Raw genomic sequence first — 21,069 nt, forward strand, 5'->3', positions numbered from 1 at the left:
TTCTACACTAATTTATTGGTTTACGGTTTCTTACTATTCCCTCCCTCAACCGCCTCTTTAACATCTCTTACAGTTTTCCCAGCATTCTACCCCCAAGCACGCTGCCCCCTCCTCGTTCAGGTGCAATGCATGGTGGCAAAAAAGATGGCACCTGACGAGAAGTCCGCCCAATTTTCTAGGAACTCAAATCCATCCCTCCTTCACCAATCTTTGAGCCACAACTTAACCTCCCTAATCTCCCTCTGTCCCCCTGGGCTAGCTTGTGGCACATGCAATATTTCTGAGATTATTAACTTTGATGTCCACGCGCTAAGTTTATTGCCTAGTAAATGTGAACTGAATAACATAAAATTGGATCAGCCAATTATTTCACAGTAGTGTCCCACATTATTGCATGGGATTCCAATACCTGGAAAGAACTTTTGCTGATAAAACATATAGACCTGGCTAACAGATGGTTTGCTCTTGCCATCTTAGTGGGGTCAATGTGAGAAGACAGGCAGGTGTACACAAGGCACTGCCAACTCATTAGGAAACATTTATCATACTTTGTACACAGAACCGTATATATACACTGTTTCACTTGTTCAAAGCTCTATCAAATTTCAAGATGAAGGGCGCATTGGCATTGCTTGCCTTGGTGGCAGCTGTCACCAGTCTGGAGAACTTCACAGGGTAAGTTCAGAATCTTTAAGGGCAAAACTTTCTCTAGATTATTTATATAGAAATTATACAATTTCTGCAACTAATAGCTACATATGTTTATATTATATAAAAGCACAGCTCACGTTCAACTGTGAGCCTGATTTTAAATATTATCCATAAAACTTTTTCATATTCTGAACATCAACTCAAAATGTTCACAAACAATGAGTTAAAGAACTGAAGAAAGAGGGCAACTAAGTGCATGCTTGGTCAAAACAAGTAAACCACTCACATGCTAGGAACGCACTCTGTAGATCAGATAAATGCTTCACTCCTCAGAGCGATTATGCAATTAATCTTATTCCCCATGCACACTGAACTTTTTTAACTCAGTGTGTATACGTTCCTCAATGGATCAGAAGGTCATGCAATGCATTTCACATTTTAAAATGCACATAAATGCGACTCCTTATCCAAATGTTTGCTGGAGCATTTTATGCTAACACTCCTGCATACACACCTGTGTAGTTACGTAGCCCAATATTGTGTGATCAGCCCAATAATTGTATATCTATAGCTTAAGGAAACGATACATAATGCCTATTATTTTTAATAGATTTTACACATATAAATGAATGAATGAATGAATGAATTAATTAAATTAAATAAAGGAATTCTTCATACCAAAGGGCAAATATAGTTTTAAGGCCTATGCTGGTATTACTTTGTTATGGAACTGGTTATAATTTCAACATACATTCAAAGCAATATAATTAATATTTCAGTGCAATCACCATGCCATAAAAAGGGTAAATTGATGTACAGTAATTGATTATTTAGAAAGACAAGCATGACTATCCTTAATGTTTCTACAGACAACAGGTCCTGCGAATTCTCCCAACTAATGAGGAGCAGGTGAACTTAGTGCGAGAACTAGAAAACTTTGAGGACCTGCAGGTAAAGTTACTCAGTATATAATATGCTACGTCAGGGCTGGCCAAACCGGTCATTAAGATCTACCAACAGTTCAAATTTTCCAGACCATCTAACTGGTACACACAGTGGCGTAACTACATTTTGGGCGCCCCCCCGCCGTTAAAGGGAGGGAGCCCAGCCACTCACCCGCCCCGCCGCCCGCCGCACCAACCCCCGCAGTCAGATCCGATATACTGCATCTGTGGGTACCTGGGGGAGCGGCAGGCGAGGACTGCAGGCGGCGCAGATGGAGACCGGGGGTGCGGCGGGAGAATAGGAAGAAATCCTATTCAAAAGACCGGGCGGCCGCTGATTGGCTGAGCTCTCAGCCAATCAGCGGCCGCCCGGTCTTTTGAATAAGATTTCTTTATATTCTCCCGCCGCGCCCCCGGTCTCCATCTGCGCCGCCTGCCGTTCCCCCAGGTAGCCGTCAATGCAGGTTGGGGGGACGCTGCGAGGCGGCTGGGGGTACGGACGCTGCGGGGGACGGACGCTGCGGGGGACGGACGCTGCGGGGGACACAGAGGTGGCAATTACTTACAGCTGAGCCGGGCAGGGGGAGCCGGGAGCTGTCTGTACTGAAGAAAAAAAAAGCCCATACAATGAATGGGCAGCCTGTGATTGGCGCAGCTTCCGTCCCCCGCAGCGTCCGTCCCCCCAGCCGCCTCAATGCCCCCCTGCCCCCTGCTCCCTTGCACATAACTATGGCACTGCAGCCCCCGGCGCCCACACATGCATAGCGCACCCCCGCGGTCGCGGGGGCTGCGGTGCTATAGTTACGCCCCTGGGTACACAGGACTAATCGTCACATTTTCAGACATGTGGTAAATTCATTTCTAAATGACATTCTACAGATCCATGTATTGTATGAAAAACATGAACTGTCAGTAGATCCCGAAGACTGGTTTGGCCACCGCTACTCTCAGTGGCGTAACTAGCATACAGCAACCCCCGCAGTGGCTTGGAGGAGCCGGGGGTCTGCAGGGCGCTCTCCCTGACTTGCCTTCAGTTCTCTGCTGCTGTGCAGGATAAGAGAGGGCACTGGGGTCACGGAGCTGCACTGATTTATTTCTTCTGTATGCAGTCCCGTCCTCCCGAGTCCTCTCAGGTCTGCTAGAGCTCACACAGTCACACACTGGATTAAGGGATAGTCTGTAAGCTATTTTCCACTTTACAAGTGTATTCATACACTCTTGATTACACTTGTATAGCGGCAAGTAGTTTGCAGACTGTCCCTTACTTCCAGCGTGACTTCTGAGACTTTTCTTACAGGGTGGACTCTCCGGAGCCTGTAGCACACTAGCATGGAGCATAACGGGTGTTTAAGAGGGGGTGAGTGTCACACAAAGTGTGTCACAGTGTGTGTGTATATCCCATTAACTATGCAAAACCCAGGTGTCATTTTTTCAAATGTATAGATATCTATATTTCATTTTTTATTTAATTTGTTAAATTTCCCTGTTTTGGCACTCAGATGAGGGTGGGTGGGGGGGGGGCGCTCCAATTATTTTTGGCAGGGGGGAGCAAAATTTATAGTTACGCCACTGGCTACTCTACCTATTTTCCGGTTATCTACTTTCCTATGCTGTTTTAATTTTAATTGTGTAACTGCATTTGCAGAGACAACAGAATTTAATTGAACATAAAAAATACCATGTACTACAATGCAAGTTTATAATATTGTAGCACATATTTAGTATATCTTTCACAAGATATGTATTAGGAGATTTTGGTTTCATGAGAACAAACACACATGTTGCTTGTTTATTACATGCGGTTAGATGACATACACCTGTTTTATGTTTATCAGCTGGATTTCTGGCAGGGACCGTCAAAACCCAACAGATTCATTGACATCCGAGTGCCATTCTTCACCCTTCAGGATGTCAAAATCTATCTGGAGTCCAACAACATCCAGTACAGCATCATGATCCATGATTTGCAGGTGCACAAATTTAGTTCCTTAATGTTATAGTATTAAGGGAATACAATGTACCATGGATGGGTAATACAGGTAAAGAGCCAATGAAATGCAAATGTTCAGTTTTTTAACATTAGCAATATTGTTTGTTGAACTCTGTGGTTCAGAATTCAGTTGTTTCAAGCTATTTATACTTGATGGCATTCATCTTTTTGCCCACACAGCATGATTTGGTGTATTGCGACTTAGGACTGGATGTGCTAGGCATTACTTCCTCGATTCGGTACAACCCCTTACTCTCCCTTACCGCATCTATACTAATCGCATATGTACTTACATGTGCAATAAGTAACACAAAGGACAGCTCTCCCGAAATGAACTGTTCTCTGTAAACAGTGGACTTCTACACAGGGCCGGATTTGTGCCTAGGCCCGTGAGGCACCGGCCTCAGGGCGGCACCAATTAAGGGCGGCATACAGGCTGACATTCTGTTAAATGGCAGAGCGGGTGGGCAGCGGAGAGTGACGAGCGCCGCTGCCCCAGACATGAATTATCATATGTCGGCGGCAGCGCCGCTCGTCACCCGCCACTGCCTACCCACTCTGCCATGCACATTACACCACAGCTTAGTGGCTGGGTCCGACGGTCCCCTGTGTGTCCGGAACACACAGTCTATTGGCTGCTGTGTATCCAGCAGCTGAGCTGAGCGGCGCGCAGATCCTCCTTGCGCTCAGTCAGTTACAGTGTGTGAGCCGGAGAGAGACTGATGGAGACACTGTGCTAATCACTGTACTAATAAGTGCCTCCCTTCCTCCGGATCCTCCGTACAGTGAGCAGTCCAGAGTGCTTAAAAAAATATTAAGGTGGGCTACAGTTTTTAATGAAATATATAAATAACAATGTATATACATATATGATTACTTTAAAATAGGGGGGGGGGGGCACAAAAATGTTGTGCCTAGGGGCGGCCTGACCCCTAAATTCGCCCCTGCTTCTACAGTTTTGCATCAGGAGTCCTGCATATATGCAGATGGAAACAGAGGCCACAGGGGGTGCTGAGAGGGATCCATTGGATCCCTCTCAGGGAGAAAGCAAAGATGTCCATAAAAGCTAGCCTTACCCACCACATCAAAGCCAGGGATTGAGGGGCAATGTACATATAGAAAATGCCCACATATTTTCTTTAGTACATCCTGCCCTAATACAAATGGGGCAATAAACAGTTGATATACATGTTGCTAACCACATATAGTTTTATTTTAATTCACCAATATAACGTTTGTAGTGTGGGTGGGCTTAAAAATGAAATATTTGCCACAGGAAATAAAAATATGATTTTATTAAATCAGGTTTTTTCGGTCACAACAGAAAACAAGAGGTGAAATAATGGCTCTTGTTGCAGCGTGTATATAGTATATCCATAGTTTGGATATTAGCTATTCTTGTGTGTGGCCAAATTACATTAAATTAATGCATCTGATGAGTTTTTACTAAATAGCCAGACTGCGCTGTCTATAGGCATTATTAATAAGCTGAAAATGAACACAAAGAGAAGCATCGCTATTATCAAATAAAATAACAAACACTTGGCTCTATCATACTTAGGAAGAGTAAATTTAATAAAAATGTCCACCTTCCCGAAATTATTATATATTTTACAATACTGCCAAAGATGGAACACCCATGTGGGTGTTCCATAGCTGCATAATCTCTCGGCAGGGTGACTAAAAAAAACAAACGGCGTGGGGTCTCCCCCTAAGACCTGCCTGTAACGGAGTCTGGATGGACCTAATTCGCCCTTACAGTCGGGACGGGTACCGGTGAAGCCTAGCACTTGCAGACTTCCAATACGCAAAGATTTTCCCTTAGCATTCCTTCAAATGCAACACTATGTGAGCGAGGTAATGAAAAATCTTTCGGCTGCAGATCTGTCCAACACTTTGGATGGGGTACTGAGAGCCTCCCCAGCCACTAAAAAGGCTATTTCTATCTATTATAAAAAAAATTATTCCCCAATTGACCACTCAACTATAAAAACTGGTATAACACAATGGATATCAAATTTTCCAACATTAAATTGTGAGATACTGTCAAATTATTTGGTCACATTTTGCAAATATTTACCGGCAGCACAATACCAAGAGATGTTTTTCAACATTGTCCATCGAGCATACTACTCGCCCAAACAACAGTTTCTGGCAGGTATGAGAGAGACCAGTGAATGTCTAAAATGCCGCACCTCCTAGATGGACCTAATTAATTGCTTTTGGGCTTGTTCTATGCTCCGTGGATTTTGGCAGCGGGTCAGAATGTTTACAACTACACCTCTAGTAAATTATTTACCCTTTACTATGGAGTGGCCAATTTTTGGAATTCTTCCTGAATCCCAGAGGATAACTAAAGGGTGTTAAAAATTGGTCATGGCAATAAGTGCAGCGGCACATAAAGCTATTTTACAGTCATGGATAGCTCCAACCCCACCCATTCTAGACTCTAGACTTGGTTAGAAATAACATTACATAAAACTCAACTAATAACTGGCTTCTTTGCAACTTGGGAGACCTATAATAGTACTCTTCCTAGTGATTTCCAGGGCAGAATCAAAAGCTCTCTACAAAATACAGAATACTATGAAACAAGAGTGCTCATGGGGGATCCCAATTCCATAGGTTATCATTTGGTGTTTACACCTGGTGGAATGGTTTCTGCGTGGTCGGGGTCCTCCCATATCTCCATGCCAATATATGTCAGTTATGCATTAATTATTTGTCAACATCATGCTCTACAGTATATACTGTATGAGGATATACCACTAATAGAACCCAGAATGCTGCTGCTTATATTTCTTTATGTTTATCTCCATGTCATTTTATGGTTACTTACTGTATTTTCTCTTACATGTCATGACTATGTTGTTCCATATGTGATAATACCATAACTACTGGAACCCAACATACTGCTTATGTGATTTTCTATGTAGTTGTGGTAATCATTCATTGTATCTCCTCTTACATGACACAATTACTGAGTGTTTACTTTTTATTGTGAAGTGATACTTTAATAAAAATATTTGAAAAACCTAACTTCATTTTAAATGTTTTATACACCAACCTTGCTGGATTAGTTCACCAGGAGCCTTCCTGTACATAACTACTAGGACCCTAGTTACCTAATTATACATTTATGGTTCCTCTTTACCACCATTCCATTCCATACATCATAAATCTGGTACAGTACATAAAAACCTGAGATCTATACACAGTATTTCACATCCATGGGACAAATAATTATCCTGTCTACTTATCTCATTACAGTCCTTGTTGGATGAAGAGAAGAGAGATATGAAAATTGGTCGTGCCATGGAAAATGCCCGTTCCACCGACACCTTTAACTTTGCCGCTTACCATACTTTTGATGAGGTAAGTCATTAAACTTCTTGGTGCTTTCAAAGTAAAATATGATATTGCGATCTTTGCATCCCATAGAGAACACATCTAGCATCCATAAGTCACTCTAGAGGCACTAGTTGTAATGAGAATGATGTTAGGAGAACAGTGCATTGCTTATAACTCATGTGTTCACAGATTAACAACTTTATTGACATTTTGGTGGCTGAGAACCCTGGCTTTGTGAGCAAAATTGAGATTGGCAAAAGTTCTGAAGGTCGCCCATTGAATGTTTTGAAGGTAAGATTTTCAGAAATCTTATATACAAATCCTTGTGTCTTTTCCATATATATGGCCAACATGTACAGTGTCATGGATAGTGTGACCAGATGGGCCCTCGCTACCAGCACCACAGATTGAGTTTGGGTCCTGGCCAATAGGGGATTGCCTTACACCTTCAGTAACCACCTGTTACTGACTCCACCTACTGCTTAGAGGGAGGGTATATTGATGCTGCCACCACCAGGTTTTAGCACCAGCATCTGAAAACCTCCTGACTGACGTCGGATGACCCCACACTGGTCAATGACCATTGACCAGGCCCTGATGCTGGGGCTCACTCCAGGACAGAGGAAAAATGGAATACAGTTTTGCGCAATTCTGTGTTCGCTGGATCTGGATGCACATATTGTAAAGACAAGATGTGTATTCTTCACATCCCATTTTCAAGGGGATACAGCATACATATATCAATAGTTCACACTTGAAGATATCACAGAAGATGTACACATTCTGAGGATCGCTGAGATTTTTATCTCACTCCAACACACAATACCAGAGGGAGTAGTCTCACCCTGTGGTCTCTTTAACAAATCAGATACAGATTACATTTCAAAAGAGTGAAAAATATGAATAAAGCAATTTGCTGCTCTCTTTTCCAACACTATGTGAGCTTCTTTTTTTTTAGGCAGTAGGCAACTTAAACCACTTTTCCATTATGCCAGCCAGGTCGCACCCGGGATTTTGTACCCGGGTGCGACCCGGCTTGCATTAGCAGCCTGACCCGGCATAAAGCCAGGCAGGTGATGTAATTGGGAGGCAGTGCCGGGGCAGCGCTGGGAAACGAGAGCATCTCCCAGCTGCGGCTTTGTATTGCAGTGAACGGGACCCGGGTCACATTGACTTGGGTTACCCGTTTCCACTGCCCTAGACCTGGGTTCAACCCAGGTAACTACCCGGGGTTATTTTTGGTATTGGAAAAGGGGTATTAGCTATGCTGTAAAGTTACATGTTACATTTTAATTATTGTCTTACAGTTCAGCACTGGAGCCAACCACCCAGCTTTCTGGATTGACACCGGAATTCACTCCCGTGAGTGGGTCACTCAGGCCAGTGGACTCTGGTTTGCTAAAAAGATACACATCACAATTCTGGTCTGGCTAGTGTTATACACTGGGCTAAATTTCCAAAGCAGTGGTGTTTGTAAGCCCCCACTTTTCGTCAAGTGGGATCTGAGTATTAAATGCGGCACTCACATTCATTGTAAATCCTAGCTTGCCTTACACTGAATGTGTGTGCTGCTTTACATTTTTGGCGCTGAGAAATGGCAGCTTACAAAAGTTCTTACTTAGTATATATAGCTCACAGTACAAAGCTAACCTTGTTACTCTGATGGAATAATCCCTTAGTGGCTCCTTTTTTAGCATCATGCATTTATAAAACCACCATTTTAGCACCATATAAACTTATTTTCATTTTAATTCAGTTTAAGTAAAATAACTAAAATACAAGTAAATGGAAATCTAGTTGATGTTTTAAAAGAATATCTGTTTATTACCTAAAAGCATAACATCTTATATGCAGATTGTTACAGACTATGGTTATGACGCTTCTCTCACTGCCACCCTGAACAAAATGGATATCTTCTTGGAAATTGTAACCAACCCTGATGGCTATGTTTTCACCCACACCTCGGTATATACTTTTAGTTTTGTTACACTATTATTTTTATTATGTTCTGTTGTTCCTTGCTGTATTCATTTGAGCAGTTAAACAGAATGTGTTTTTCTATATCTAAGCATTTAAAAAAAAAATCAATATGAAACATTACAGAACCGTATGTGGCGTAAGACCAGATCCCGCAATGCTGGATCCAGCTGCATCGGAACTGACCCCAATAGAAATTGGGATGCTGGCTTTGGAGGTAAAATTTTTAGAACTGATATTATGCATGTTTGGTTGTGCTAAAACCTAAAGGCCCATACACACTGGGCAACTTTGAGCTGAAAGGCGCTCAGTTCTGTTGTTTGAGCTGCTTTCGGCTGAAAAGCCGTCCAGTGTGTATGGGGCAGCGATGGAGTGGTGATCGCTGATGTGTGCTCCCACATCATCGCTGGCCCCACCGGTCATCTGCTGGTATTAACAGCAGATGAGCGACAGGCAGGACGGCTTTCTATAGTGTCCTGCTATGGAAAGTCATCCACCCCTGGGAAAATCACTCAGAAGGGCTAAAATTGCTTAATGTGTAATTGTATGGACTGAATGATTTTCAGCCCAGCGATTTTTTTCCATCATCATTGTCCAAAATTGACCAGTGTGTTTGGACCTTGTTTTATTTTTTTTCCTGAATAATATAATGTTAGCAAATTATTTTCTGAAAACTGGATTCATATTTGCAGACATCCCATGCATACAGTAGTTTACTTGTTACATCTAATGGACATTTTGTATAATCAAGAGTAATTATATTGTGCAACATACTGTATAACCTTCTTATATTCATAATTCATTATATTGGTAAATAGAACATCACAGCTCTTGTCATGCTTAGGGTAGGGGAGGGGGGATTCTGTTAGACTGGGTAATGAAACTGGTGTGAATAAGGGGGGGTAGTATCGAGATTTAATGCCCATGGCTATTCAGTTAGAGCCCCATTCTCTTGCCTGTTAAATTAACTGTCTTCAGACATTAACCCATAGAATCCAGGATTAAGTTCCTGTACCTATGAGTTAGCATGATCACTGCACCCAAAATCCGTTAGTTTTTCAGGGATTTCTTTTTAGGTTTCCTCAGACCCAATAAAAAAAATCCCCCTTAAATGCAGGCTGTCTTCAGAGCTAATTGGAAAACACCAGGGGATCAATTGTCCCACGGTAAATTACCACAGCTAACTGAAACCCCCCCTAGAGTACTTATACAAATGGATGTGTAATATGGTAAAATATATTTATGTTAAAATAAACAAAGGTTCTAAACTAGTGTTCATGCCAGAAATACTATGATTAAAATGACAGTTGCATTATGCATTGGTCTATAGGTGCTGGAGCTAGCTCAAATCCTTGTACTGAAACCTACAGAGGACGTGCTGCCCATTCAGAGCCGGAGGTCAAGGCAATTGTAGACTTTGTGAAGAGCCATGGCAACATCAAGGGCTTTGTTTCTATCCACAGCTATTCCCAAATGCTCCTCTTCCCTTATGGATATACCTATACTCGTATCCCAGACTATGCTGAACTGGTAAGCTTCATGTGTATTGCCTACTATCATTGGCTTTATTACATATATGTGTATTTATAAATCATGTAATATATTGATTTGTTGTTTTTGTTTTTAAACATTTGCTACTTGTAGGTTAATTTCCTAATTAAACCCAGTGGGCCTGGTCCCCCAAGTTGCTAAAACAAGTTGCTATTGCGTCCACATGCTACATGGCAATTATAGAAATGACTCTAAAAAATGTGACAGTGTGCAACCGTAGCATATGTGACTGGTTTTGCACACAAAGATATCTCACAAAGATTTACATAACACTTATTTTATGGGCAGCAAATGCATTCACTTATTTTTCAAAATCAATATAAAAAAATACAACAGAAAAGGCCCCTCATCACATGTAAAATAAAAATATATTGATTAGAAATGTACAATAAAATACATGGCCCAGCAATGGCAAAACTGCCAATCAAAATCAGCGGATCATTACAAATAGCCAAATAGGAGTAGATTTATAGTGTAGGAACTGTCATCATCGTCATCCTCAGCTATTGGTAGCTATCACTGATCAGTAATTCTTACTGTTTTATTTTACATCTTTCCGCAATGGTGCAAACAAGTACTAACTGTATTGTATTGAACATCACATTTATTTATTTATTTACAGTTTCTTATATAGCGCACCATTGCACTTTACAATTGGAAACAGTGGCAGAACAAACTGGGTGGTAACAAACATAAATGCACATCCATCCCATGCCGCCTTTCCAGGTACAGGCAGGAATTAGCGTCAGTCTCCCATTTTACATGAGCGTATATGTGTGTGCACACTGTTTGGCATGCACAAAGCGAATTTGTCTCAAGACACATGTCAGTTGGCACAGTGCTTACTTAATATGAGCCCTGATATTTCCAAGCTGCAGGCTCCCTCTCTTTCAGCCTCTGCCTCTTCTTACATTTCAATTCCATGGATGGCTTAAAAAAAAATCTATCTTTCTGTTCTATAGCATGCATCATTTGTTGTCTATATAGAAAGAATCAGGTTTACATTGAAATGTATGTGGATTAGGGAACTTATTTTGGGATATATTGTTAATACCATTAGTACTACTGTATGTCTTTAAAATAAAGTTTAAGTTAATGTCTGTAAATATGTTTTGGCCCATTTTCTTTTAGAACAGTTTATCTAAAGCTGCAGTGAATGCTTTGTCCTCCCTGTATGGCACAGCATACACATATGGAGACATCATCAGCACCATCTGTGAGTATTACCTCATCAAACCAATTTACATACACTAGTCCTGCAGTGTCAGAACGGTGTGATCACCAGCGGTGAGAGTGCGAGGTTTGAGGTAGAGAGAGCAGTGCATTAATCTGGGTTATTATAAGTGAAACATGAACATCTAGAAAAAGATTTCTCCAGTTGCCTTGGAGAAATCTCATCACCCCCTCTACCACCTGGACCCCCTCTACCTCCCGCCTCCTTCACCCACTCCTGATCACTGCCAACTGCACCCCCTCGACCATCCACCTCTCCCCCTGTACGTCGCCACTGATTCAATCTGACCCTCTTCTGATCATAACTACAGGGACTGATCTATCAGCTGTGCACTGAAAAGATTGCACTCCAAATGTGTAATTTCACGCTGCTTCCCTGATAGCGGAGTGGCTGTTTATTGGAGGAAGTTGCTGGACTGGAAAGGCTACATGATGCACTATACAGTATATTGCATTGATATGATGCTACATATAGTGGTAATTACCGGTAGACATTTCAGTATCTATAGGAATTGACCCCTTGAAGTAGAAAGGCACACTATATGGTCTTGATTCAGAGATGGACACAGTGCCAGTGTTTCCGCAGATGAGTGAAATAAAGAGCACATGTGAACCCAAGTGTCTGTTGGTGTCCGCAAGTCTGTTGAAAATCCCTAAAATTTTCAAGTGGTCTCCGATCCCTGGACAATTCAGAGTGGACACTGGAGGGGGACCTAAACTGAGCACATAAATGGGACATTTTATAGGCGTGTTATGGGAGTATCATATGCAATGCCATCTGTGCAGGATCTACTGCCCAGGATCGCATTGCAATATGTCATCCTTTCGGCGAATGTATGTCCTTGCAGACACAGGCACAGGGGCTCTGAAGGGAGCCTGTCCCTGTGATCTGCTTTGGCAGGTGGACAGGTCTGCACATGCAGGTAAGTAGCCCATAGGCTAGAATAGGCTATCGCCATCTCAGAATGGTGGTAGCCCCAGGACCCGATTCAATGCTGCCCAACATTGGTAAATAGGGCAGCATCGCATCCCCCACAGAAACCTATGGAGGATGTGGCTGGCAACAGGCAGGAGGGATCGCAGTAGGTATCGAAGATTTCTGCTGCAGTCCCTCCTAGATACATTCCGGGGATACTTAATATTTGTGGCTAACCCCAGAAAACTGGTGTTTTGGGGGAATTAGCCGCAAATATTACAAGATAAATGAGTCCCATAATCTCCATTGTCAATGCACAGATCACAAAGCCTATTAATGGGTGTGTACACTCCATCGCACAGTGGGACACAAAAGAACGTCTGATATCAGCATTTGCATATTTCCATAACTGCTACTAAGAAGGTTCTGATTCTGGCTGCATTAACAACCATCCCTGAATCAGGCCCTATTTCATTAATTTTTCTGAAGAGTGATCTCCATGAAATGCTTGTTCACAATATTATATTTTCACTTTGCTTTTGTACTGAATAATTGAGATAAATAAGAAAATGCTTTAAAAAAAAAAATCTTAAAAATACATAGAATTTAATATTTTACAAAATACTGCACTAATAGAGATTTCACATTTGTACTTAAAGTCCTTGGTTACTATTAACAACTGCGCATTTTGCCTTGCAGACCAAGCGAGTGGTGGAACCATTGATTGGACGTACAACCAGGGTATCAAGTACTCTTTCAGCTTTGAGCTGCGTGACACTGGACGCTATGGGTTCGCCTTGCCAGCCAATCAAATCATTCCGACAGCTCAGGAGACCTGGCTGGCCCTTACTATGCTCATTGAACACACACGTGACAACCCCTATTGAGCAATAAACTGTTAAATGTAATAAAGATGCTTATTTAGACAATGAATTTGTCTATATTTGTGCCTTAATATATGATGCATTAACTTACATCTCAAAAAGTGTTTTGTTTCCTGTTTTTTTTTCTTGTTATATAAATGTCTAATATTAAGGGGAGATTTTTTTAAGAATTTACTACATCAATGAGCAATTCAAACAAATGAACAGATGGAATAGCTTTAGATATTCATTCACAACACTATTCAACATCACAATCAGTTCAATTCCCCGTATTGAGTATATAAACAATATCTAATTTCAAGGAATACTTTACACTTGCACTCTATGGTGGGGGTATTCAATGTGGGATTCCGACTGTCGGATCGTCCCGACAGATGGAATCCTTGACCGTTTTTGGTCAGCTTGTCTGCAACTAGACGGGTGGAATTCAATGTTCAAAGTCGAATGCCAAAAAGTGGGCGTGTTAGTGAAAACGGCTGCGGATTGTCGAGAAACGGGCTTTATTTTGACAATCCACTGCTGCTCCGACAAAACAGATCTGACTTGTTTTAAAATCGGATCTGTTTTGTCGAACACCGCCTTCAATGTTGTTGGAAATGGCAGCATTGAATAGGCAGCAGCCGCTATTTCCCCTGTCGAAAATAGCTACCAACATTGAATGCCCCCTGAAATGTCCTTTAATGCCTCTTGCCCAGTGTGGCCATGAACCATCATATAGTACAAAAAAGTAGTTATCCCCATTATTAGCAAACATCTGACAAATACTGTATATAAATATATAAACAATGAAGGCTGAGAGTTGAATCGCATTTTAGTCAATCTGAATGCCCCACACCATAGGACACCCTTGAAATATAGGCCTTGGCATTGATATTTTGTCTTCCATGACTCAATGAAAAGCTTTGTACAGTACATTGTAAAAGAGGGCAAGATGTATTAAGCCTGGTACAGTGATAAAGTGGTGAGAAAACAGTGAGAAAGTGGAAGGGGATAATGCCTCAGACAATCAACTCCTAACTTTAATTTATCAAACACAGCTGGTGCATTATCACCTTCCACTTTATCACTTTAGCAGGATTAATACATCTGCCACAGGATGTTTATAAGACCAATCAAGCCCCTACCGAATGTCTTTTGATTGAGTTGCTCAAACAGATATTGAAGTGAAACATCATTGAAAGCTATGTGCTGTCAAACGGGAGGTTTGTAGATGCAGAATGTAGTACCAAATATTCTGTACGGCCATCCATCATCAAGTGATAATGTCCTCGAAAGCGCAAATGTTTATTTTAGAAATAAGGAGGGGACAGTAGATTTGTGTCTACCAGCCTTAATTCTATATTTTAAAAACCAAAGAAAGCATAATGGGATGATACAATGACATTAACTGGGTTTCCTTGCCTGGTTTTGGTATCAAGCATATATGCTATATCAATATTTGGATTTTAAAATTATAATAAAATGATAAGATTGGACAATGACCTGAACTAGGTTATCACGTATGTTTATGTGATGAGAAAGGGTTGGGAGTGCGCTGGGTAGAGAGGGGTCAGGAAAAGGGGAGGTGCTAAGGGGGTAGGACAGCTGAAGTCACCCGAGTACAGTTATTTACTAGTGAAACAGGGAAGTTTTAACCTGGGTATTTACAGCTGTAGACTTCTATAATATTGTAATGCCCACTTCACTCATGTTCCATTGCAGAGCTTTCAGTATTAGAAGCTTTGTGCACTAATTATTTTGTAATTCGGCACAGCTATTTGTATATATCTTACCAAATTCTCTAAAAGTGCTATCTTTTCACAATGGCTAGACATTATAACTTATAGATGCACATTGATTAAAATCAGGGTTGCCTACCCTCCCGGAATGGCCGTGAGGGTCCCGAAAATTGGGTCACCCTCCCAGCCCCCCGGAAAGGTGGGCAACCCTCCCGGTATCTGGGGGACCCCACTTCCCCCTTGATCGCGGCTTCCTCCCCCTCACCTTGCCGATTAAATAACCAGATTAGCCAATCTCCTTGGAGGGGGCAGGGCTAAAGTGGCATAATAGCGTCATTTTACCTCCGCCCCTTGCAAGGAAATCAGCAAATCGGGTCCGTTTCCATCATGGGGACGGGACTTAATGATGGCACGCTTAAGACCCGCCCCCGAACTCCTGCTGAGAGTCTCCTCTCCGGGCTTCTCCAGGAGAGGAGATTACAAAAGTCGGCAACCCAGATTAAAATATAACTTTTATTGGTTAATGGTAAAATATATTTACACAGATAAAACAGTGAAATATAAAAGGTAAAGTACTGTAAAGAAGGAAAATGAAAGTGTTATAAAAGCAAACTAATCTAAATACCCGTATTCGATTAATGCCTATCTGTTGCGTGTGATATGACGTATTTGATATGACGATTCGTCAAGGCTCGGTACAGTGCAGCGAGACATGATTATGAGACGCATGCACTCCGCACTGCATGGGCGACCTTGAGAGATCGTGCCACGTGCAAGTGGCTTTGTAAGAAATGTGCTCCCCCTGTTTAGGCCTGCCTGGGGATTTGTGATATCTCTAGAATGCACAGTTGTTTCCTGTGCTTAATTTTTTTTTTACATTTTTAAAAGGAGGAGGGCTTGTACCTGCATGGGAAGCTGAACCACTAGTCATGAACATAGGCCTTAGCCTTTCCTTGCCACTTTGTGTCGTGATGGCATATTGTCAATTTTACATTTCATACCTCCCAACTGTCTGTCACGGCTAAAGGGCTGGATGGAGTCGTGCGGTGCACAGGAACCGGAGACGGACCAGGAGGAGTAGGATTGAAACGTGCAGGTTTAATAACTGATTTCATAAATGATAAACTTCACTCAAATACTTCTTTAAGTGACAGTTGGAATAAATTAAATAGAGTCCAGCACAATACTAATAACGGGCAGGGAAATCTGGAAACGTATACTTGGTGAGCCAGAGTACATAGATGAGGATCCGGAAGGAGGTTGATTTGATGACAGAAGAAATGGATCCGGATGACTGAAAGATGATGGAATGAATGAGTTGTATGAAGGAGGACAGCGGAAAGCTGTGCAGGGTAATTCTGGGACACAAGCAGGAACAAGCACTAGGTAGGACTTGCAGCATTGGTGTCAGGAGAAAACTTCCTTGTAGCAAGATGCAGGGAGCAAGGCACCAGAGTCAGGAGAGAAAGAGCCAGGATCCGGGAATCAGCTAGGAGTTGTGAATGACTCCAAAGACTCATTGCACTGACACTGAACAGCCTAGGCAGATCCCCTATATCCCCAGGGGATGGCTGCCATTGGCTGTCAGCACAGGATGAGGAGGGAACCTCCACTCTGGGCCAATCTGTCTCCTGCCCTCAACCAAGATGGCGACGCCGGCCTCCCGGCACCACTACTGCTGCCATCCCTACCCAGAGCTGCCGCTACTTGCACACCGCAGACCGGAGCCTGCACACGCTAGCCGGCGGCGGGCGCGGACGGGTGAGTACTGTACCCGCCGCGCTCCGTCGCGGCTACGTGTGACAGTACCCCCCCTTTTCAGGGTGACCCCAGGGCGCCTATGGGCCTTGTGCGGATTTCTCTGGAGAAATTGCTTTACCAGTTTTGGAGCGTGCAAATCAATGGAATCCACCCAAGAGTTCTCTTCGGGACCAAACCCAACCCATTCCACCAGATACTGGGTACGAGAATTGCGGCAACGAGAGTCTATAATGCGTCTTACCTCGAATTCAGACCCACTTTCGGAGTTAATCTTGGGCGGTTTGGGAATCTTCTTTTGATAAGAGTTCAACCTTAAAGGCTTGAGGAGGGACACATGGAAGGAATTCGAAATCCTTAGGGAAGGAGGAAGTTGAAGTCTATAAGCGACAGGATTAATGACTTGGATGATAGGGTATGGCCCAATGAACCGGGGAGCCAGCTTCATAGAGGGCAGACGGAGGCGTATATGGCGGGTAGACAGCCATACCCGGTCTCCGACTTTCAATCTGGGCGCTGCCCTTCTTTTCCTGTCTGCCATCCTCTTGTATCGGGCGGAAGATTTAAGAAGAGCGGTGTGGACATCCGACCAGATTTTAGCAAAGCGTTGTAAAGAAGTGGTTGCTGCAGGAACTTCGGAAGAGGATAATTCTGAGAAATCCGGAGATCGTGGATGTTTGCCGAATACTGTAAAGAAGGGGGTGGTTCCGGAGGAAGAGTGATAGGAGTTGTTATGCATATATTCTGCCCACGGGAGAAGATCCACCCAGTCATCTTGGGACGACGAGACAAACAGTCGGATAAAGGCCTCCAAGTCTTGATTCACCCGTTCTGTCTGGCCATTGGTCTGGGGATGAAAGGCAGTGGAAAACTTGAGTTTGACCTGTACCGCGGCACAGAGAGCTCTCCAGAACTTTGCAACGAACTGTACTCCGCGGTCGGATACAATCTCTTTGGGCAGTCCGTGAAGTTTAAAAATGGTTGAGATAAATAGCTGAGCCAGTACTGGAGCAGAGGGGAGACCTTTTAGTGGGAAAAAATGGACCATTTTCGAGAATCGGTCGACCACTACCCAGATTGCGGTATGACCTTTTGAGGGAGGTAGTTCGCAAATGAAGTCCATTGACAGATGGGTCCATGGTTCTGTGGGAATGGTTAGAGGGCGGAGAGGACCAGCGGGAGTTGTTCTGGGCACCTTATGCTGAGCACATCTTACACAAGAAGCGACGAAGTTGGTTACGTCGTGGCGGATGGTTGGCCACCAATAAGAACGTGACAGGAACATCAAGGTCTTTTGTGCTCCTGCGTGCCCTGCGAAGCGGGAAGAATGTGCCCATGACAATATTTTCTTGCGGAGTTCGGGGGGAACGAACGTTTTACCTGGAGGAGGAGATGGCTGTACGGTTACTTGGGCGAAGACCAGCGGATCGAGGATTGGACGAGGAGGTGTCTCTAGGTCAGAGGTCGTCTCAAAGGAGCGGGATAGAGCGTCTGCCTTAGTATTCGTGGTTCCAGGTCGGAATTTAATTTGGAAGTCAAAGCGTTCAAAAAACATGGCCCAACGGGCTTGGCGGGCAGTAAGGCACTGAGCCTGTTTAAGAAAGGACAGATTTTTGTGGTCTGAATACACGGTGATCTTATGCCGTGCCCCCTCCAGAAGGTATCGCCACTCCTCTAACGCAGTTTTGACTGCAAGCAACTCCTGTTCCCCGATGGGGTAATTCTTCTCTGCCGGGAGGAATTTTTTGGAGAGGAAGGCACAAGGGTGTAATTCTTGATCCTCACCTTTTTGTGACAAGATGGCCCCGATCCCTTCCGAGGATGCGTCCACCTCGAGAATGAAGGGCCTGTCGAGGTCTGGTTGGAGGAGGATTGGTGCCGTTATGAATGCTCTCTTTAACTGCTGGAAGGCAGAGGATGCTTCTGGCGACCATCGGCTTGGATCAGCTCCCTTGCAAGTGAGAGCAGTGAGGGGAGCAGCGATAGTAGAGAAGTTCCGGATAAATCGCCGGTAATAGTTTGAGAACCCTAGGAATCTCTGAATTCCTTTGAGTGTTGTGGGGGCTGCCCAGTCTTGGATGGCTCTCACCTTTTCTGGGTCCATTTCTATCCCAGTGGCGGAGAGAATGTGACCCAAGAATGGAATGGACGTGACCTCAAAAACGCACTTCTCCAACTTGCAGAACAGTTGATTTTGGCGAAGACGTCGTAGGACTTCGGACACTGTCTGTCTGTGAAGTTGAAGATTTGGAGAGAAGATGAGTATATCGTCTAGATAGACTACGATGGAGTGGTACAGCAAGTCCCGAAAGATATCATTTACAAACTGTTGGAAGACGGCGGGGGCGTTACAAAGGCCGAAGGGCATCACCAGGTATTCATAGTGGCCGTCGCGCGTGTTAAAAGCCGTCTTCCACTCGTCACCTGGACGGATCCGGATCAAATTGTAGGCCCCTCGCAAGTCCAATTTAGTAAAGATTGCTGCCCCTCTGATCTTGTCGAATAGTTCTGCGATAAGGGGTAAGGGATAGCGGTTTTTAATGGTGATGTCGTTCAGGCCCCTATAGTCGATACATGGCCGAAGACCGCCATCCTTCTTTTTCACAAAGAAAAACCCGGCCCCGGCCGGAGAAGTAGATGGTCGAATGAAACCTTTGTTTAAGTTCTCTTGAATGTACGAGGACATGGCCTCAGTCTCAGGTAGCGACAGGGGATAGATGCGGCCACGAGGAGGGAATTTCCCGGCCACCAGCTCTATCGGGCAGTCCCAAGGACGGTGAGGAGGCAGGGTGTCGGCACCACCTTTACTGAATACATCTGTAAATGAACGATATGGTGCGGGTATCGACAAGGGTGGAGCTGAAGAGGATGAAGGATAGTTACCCTCACGTTGTGGATGGGTCTGGTAGACCGGAAGGATCTGAGGAATGCAAGTAGACTGGCAATCTGTTCCCCAGGCCTTGACCTCCATATTGGTCCAATCGATGTGTGGGTTATGTTTGGAGAGCCAGGGAAGGCCCAGGACCATTTGGTGTGAGGACTGTGGAAGAATGAAGAATTCGAGGGTCTCTTGATGTAGAGCTCCTATGAGCAGTGTCACCGGGGTGGTCTGATGGGTGATTTGTCCACTACGAATTCGACTCCCATCCACTGCAGTGAGGACCAGCGAGTGATCCAGGGGTTGCACAGGCAGGGCATGTTGGGTGACAAAAGAAGAAGAAAGGAAGTTTCCCGCTGCTCCAGAGTCCAATAGGGCCTGAACTCTTTTTCTCCCTTGGGGACACACAAGGGTAACCGGAATGGTGGAATCAGAAGAAGAGGGAGATGGAAGCAAGACTCCTAATCGGACCTCCCTCGGGGAGATTAGGAGCGGTCGTTTCCCGGCCGCAGCGGGCAGGAAGCCAATAAGTGAGCTGAGGAGCCACAGTACATGCATAGATTCTCTCGCCGTCTTCGGGACTTCTCTTCGAGAGAGAGACGGGAGCGGTTGATTTGCATGGGCTCATCTGTTGACACCGCAGGAGGCGGGGTTGGTTTGGAGGCTGGTGCGACATTGGAAGGAAATCGAGGGCGAAGGCGATCAGAGCGATTCCTCTCAAGTTGGCGTTCTTGGAGTCGCAGATCGACTTTGTTACATAATGAAATGAGTTCAGCCAGGGTGGAAGGAGAATCGCGAGTTGCTAACTCGTCCTTGATGCGCCCGGCTAGGCCGTTCCAGAAGGCAGAAACGAGAGCCTCTTCTTTCCATCTGAGTTCGGAAGCCAGGGTTTGAAATTGTACGACATATTGTCCCACTGGGCGACTGCCCTGACGAATCCTTAGGATCTCTGTGGCTGCGGAGGACATTCTGCCAGGCTCGTCGAAGATGCGACGGAAGGAGGCCACAAACTCTTCATAGTTATTGAGGATGGGATCCGCACGCTCCCAAAGGGGGGACACCCACTCCAGGGCTGGACCCGCCAGTAGGGACACGATGTAAGCCACCCGAGTCTTGGGAGAGGGGAAATTGGAAGGCTGGAGGGTAAAATGGACGTCACATTGATTCAGGAATCCTCGACACCCCCTCGGGGACCCGTCATATTTACTGGGGGTTGAC

At 44.1% G+C, this 21,069-nt stretch overlaps 1 protein-coding gene across 1 annotated transcript; it reads left to right on the forward strand.

Annotated features, from left to right (window-relative positions):
- Positions 1-610: 610 nt before the first annotated feature.
- On the forward strand, positions 611-13,540 carry LOC146074804 (carboxypeptidase A1-like). The gene is made up of 11 exons (XM_083183317.1): positions 611-675; positions 1,521-1,602; positions 3,431-3,565; positions 6,856-6,960; positions 7,126-7,227; positions 8,244-8,360; positions 8,791-8,901; positions 9,040-9,130; positions 10,244-10,443; positions 11,596-11,680; positions 13,313-13,540. The coding sequence occupies exons 1-11, from the start codon at positions 611-613 to the stop codon at positions 13,498-13,500; spliced, it is 1,281 nt and encodes a 426-aa protein (XP_083039443.1). The 3' UTR covers positions 13,501-13,540.
- The last annotated feature ends 7,529 nt before the right edge of the window (positions 13,541-21,069 follow it).

Source organism: Crinia signifera, chromosome 4 (assembly GCF_055691185.1).
Source record: "Crinia signifera chromosome 4, ASM5569118v1, whole genome shotgun sequence".
Lineage (NCBI taxonomy): Eukaryota > Metazoa > Chordata > Amphibia > Anura > Myobatrachidae > Crinia > Crinia signifera.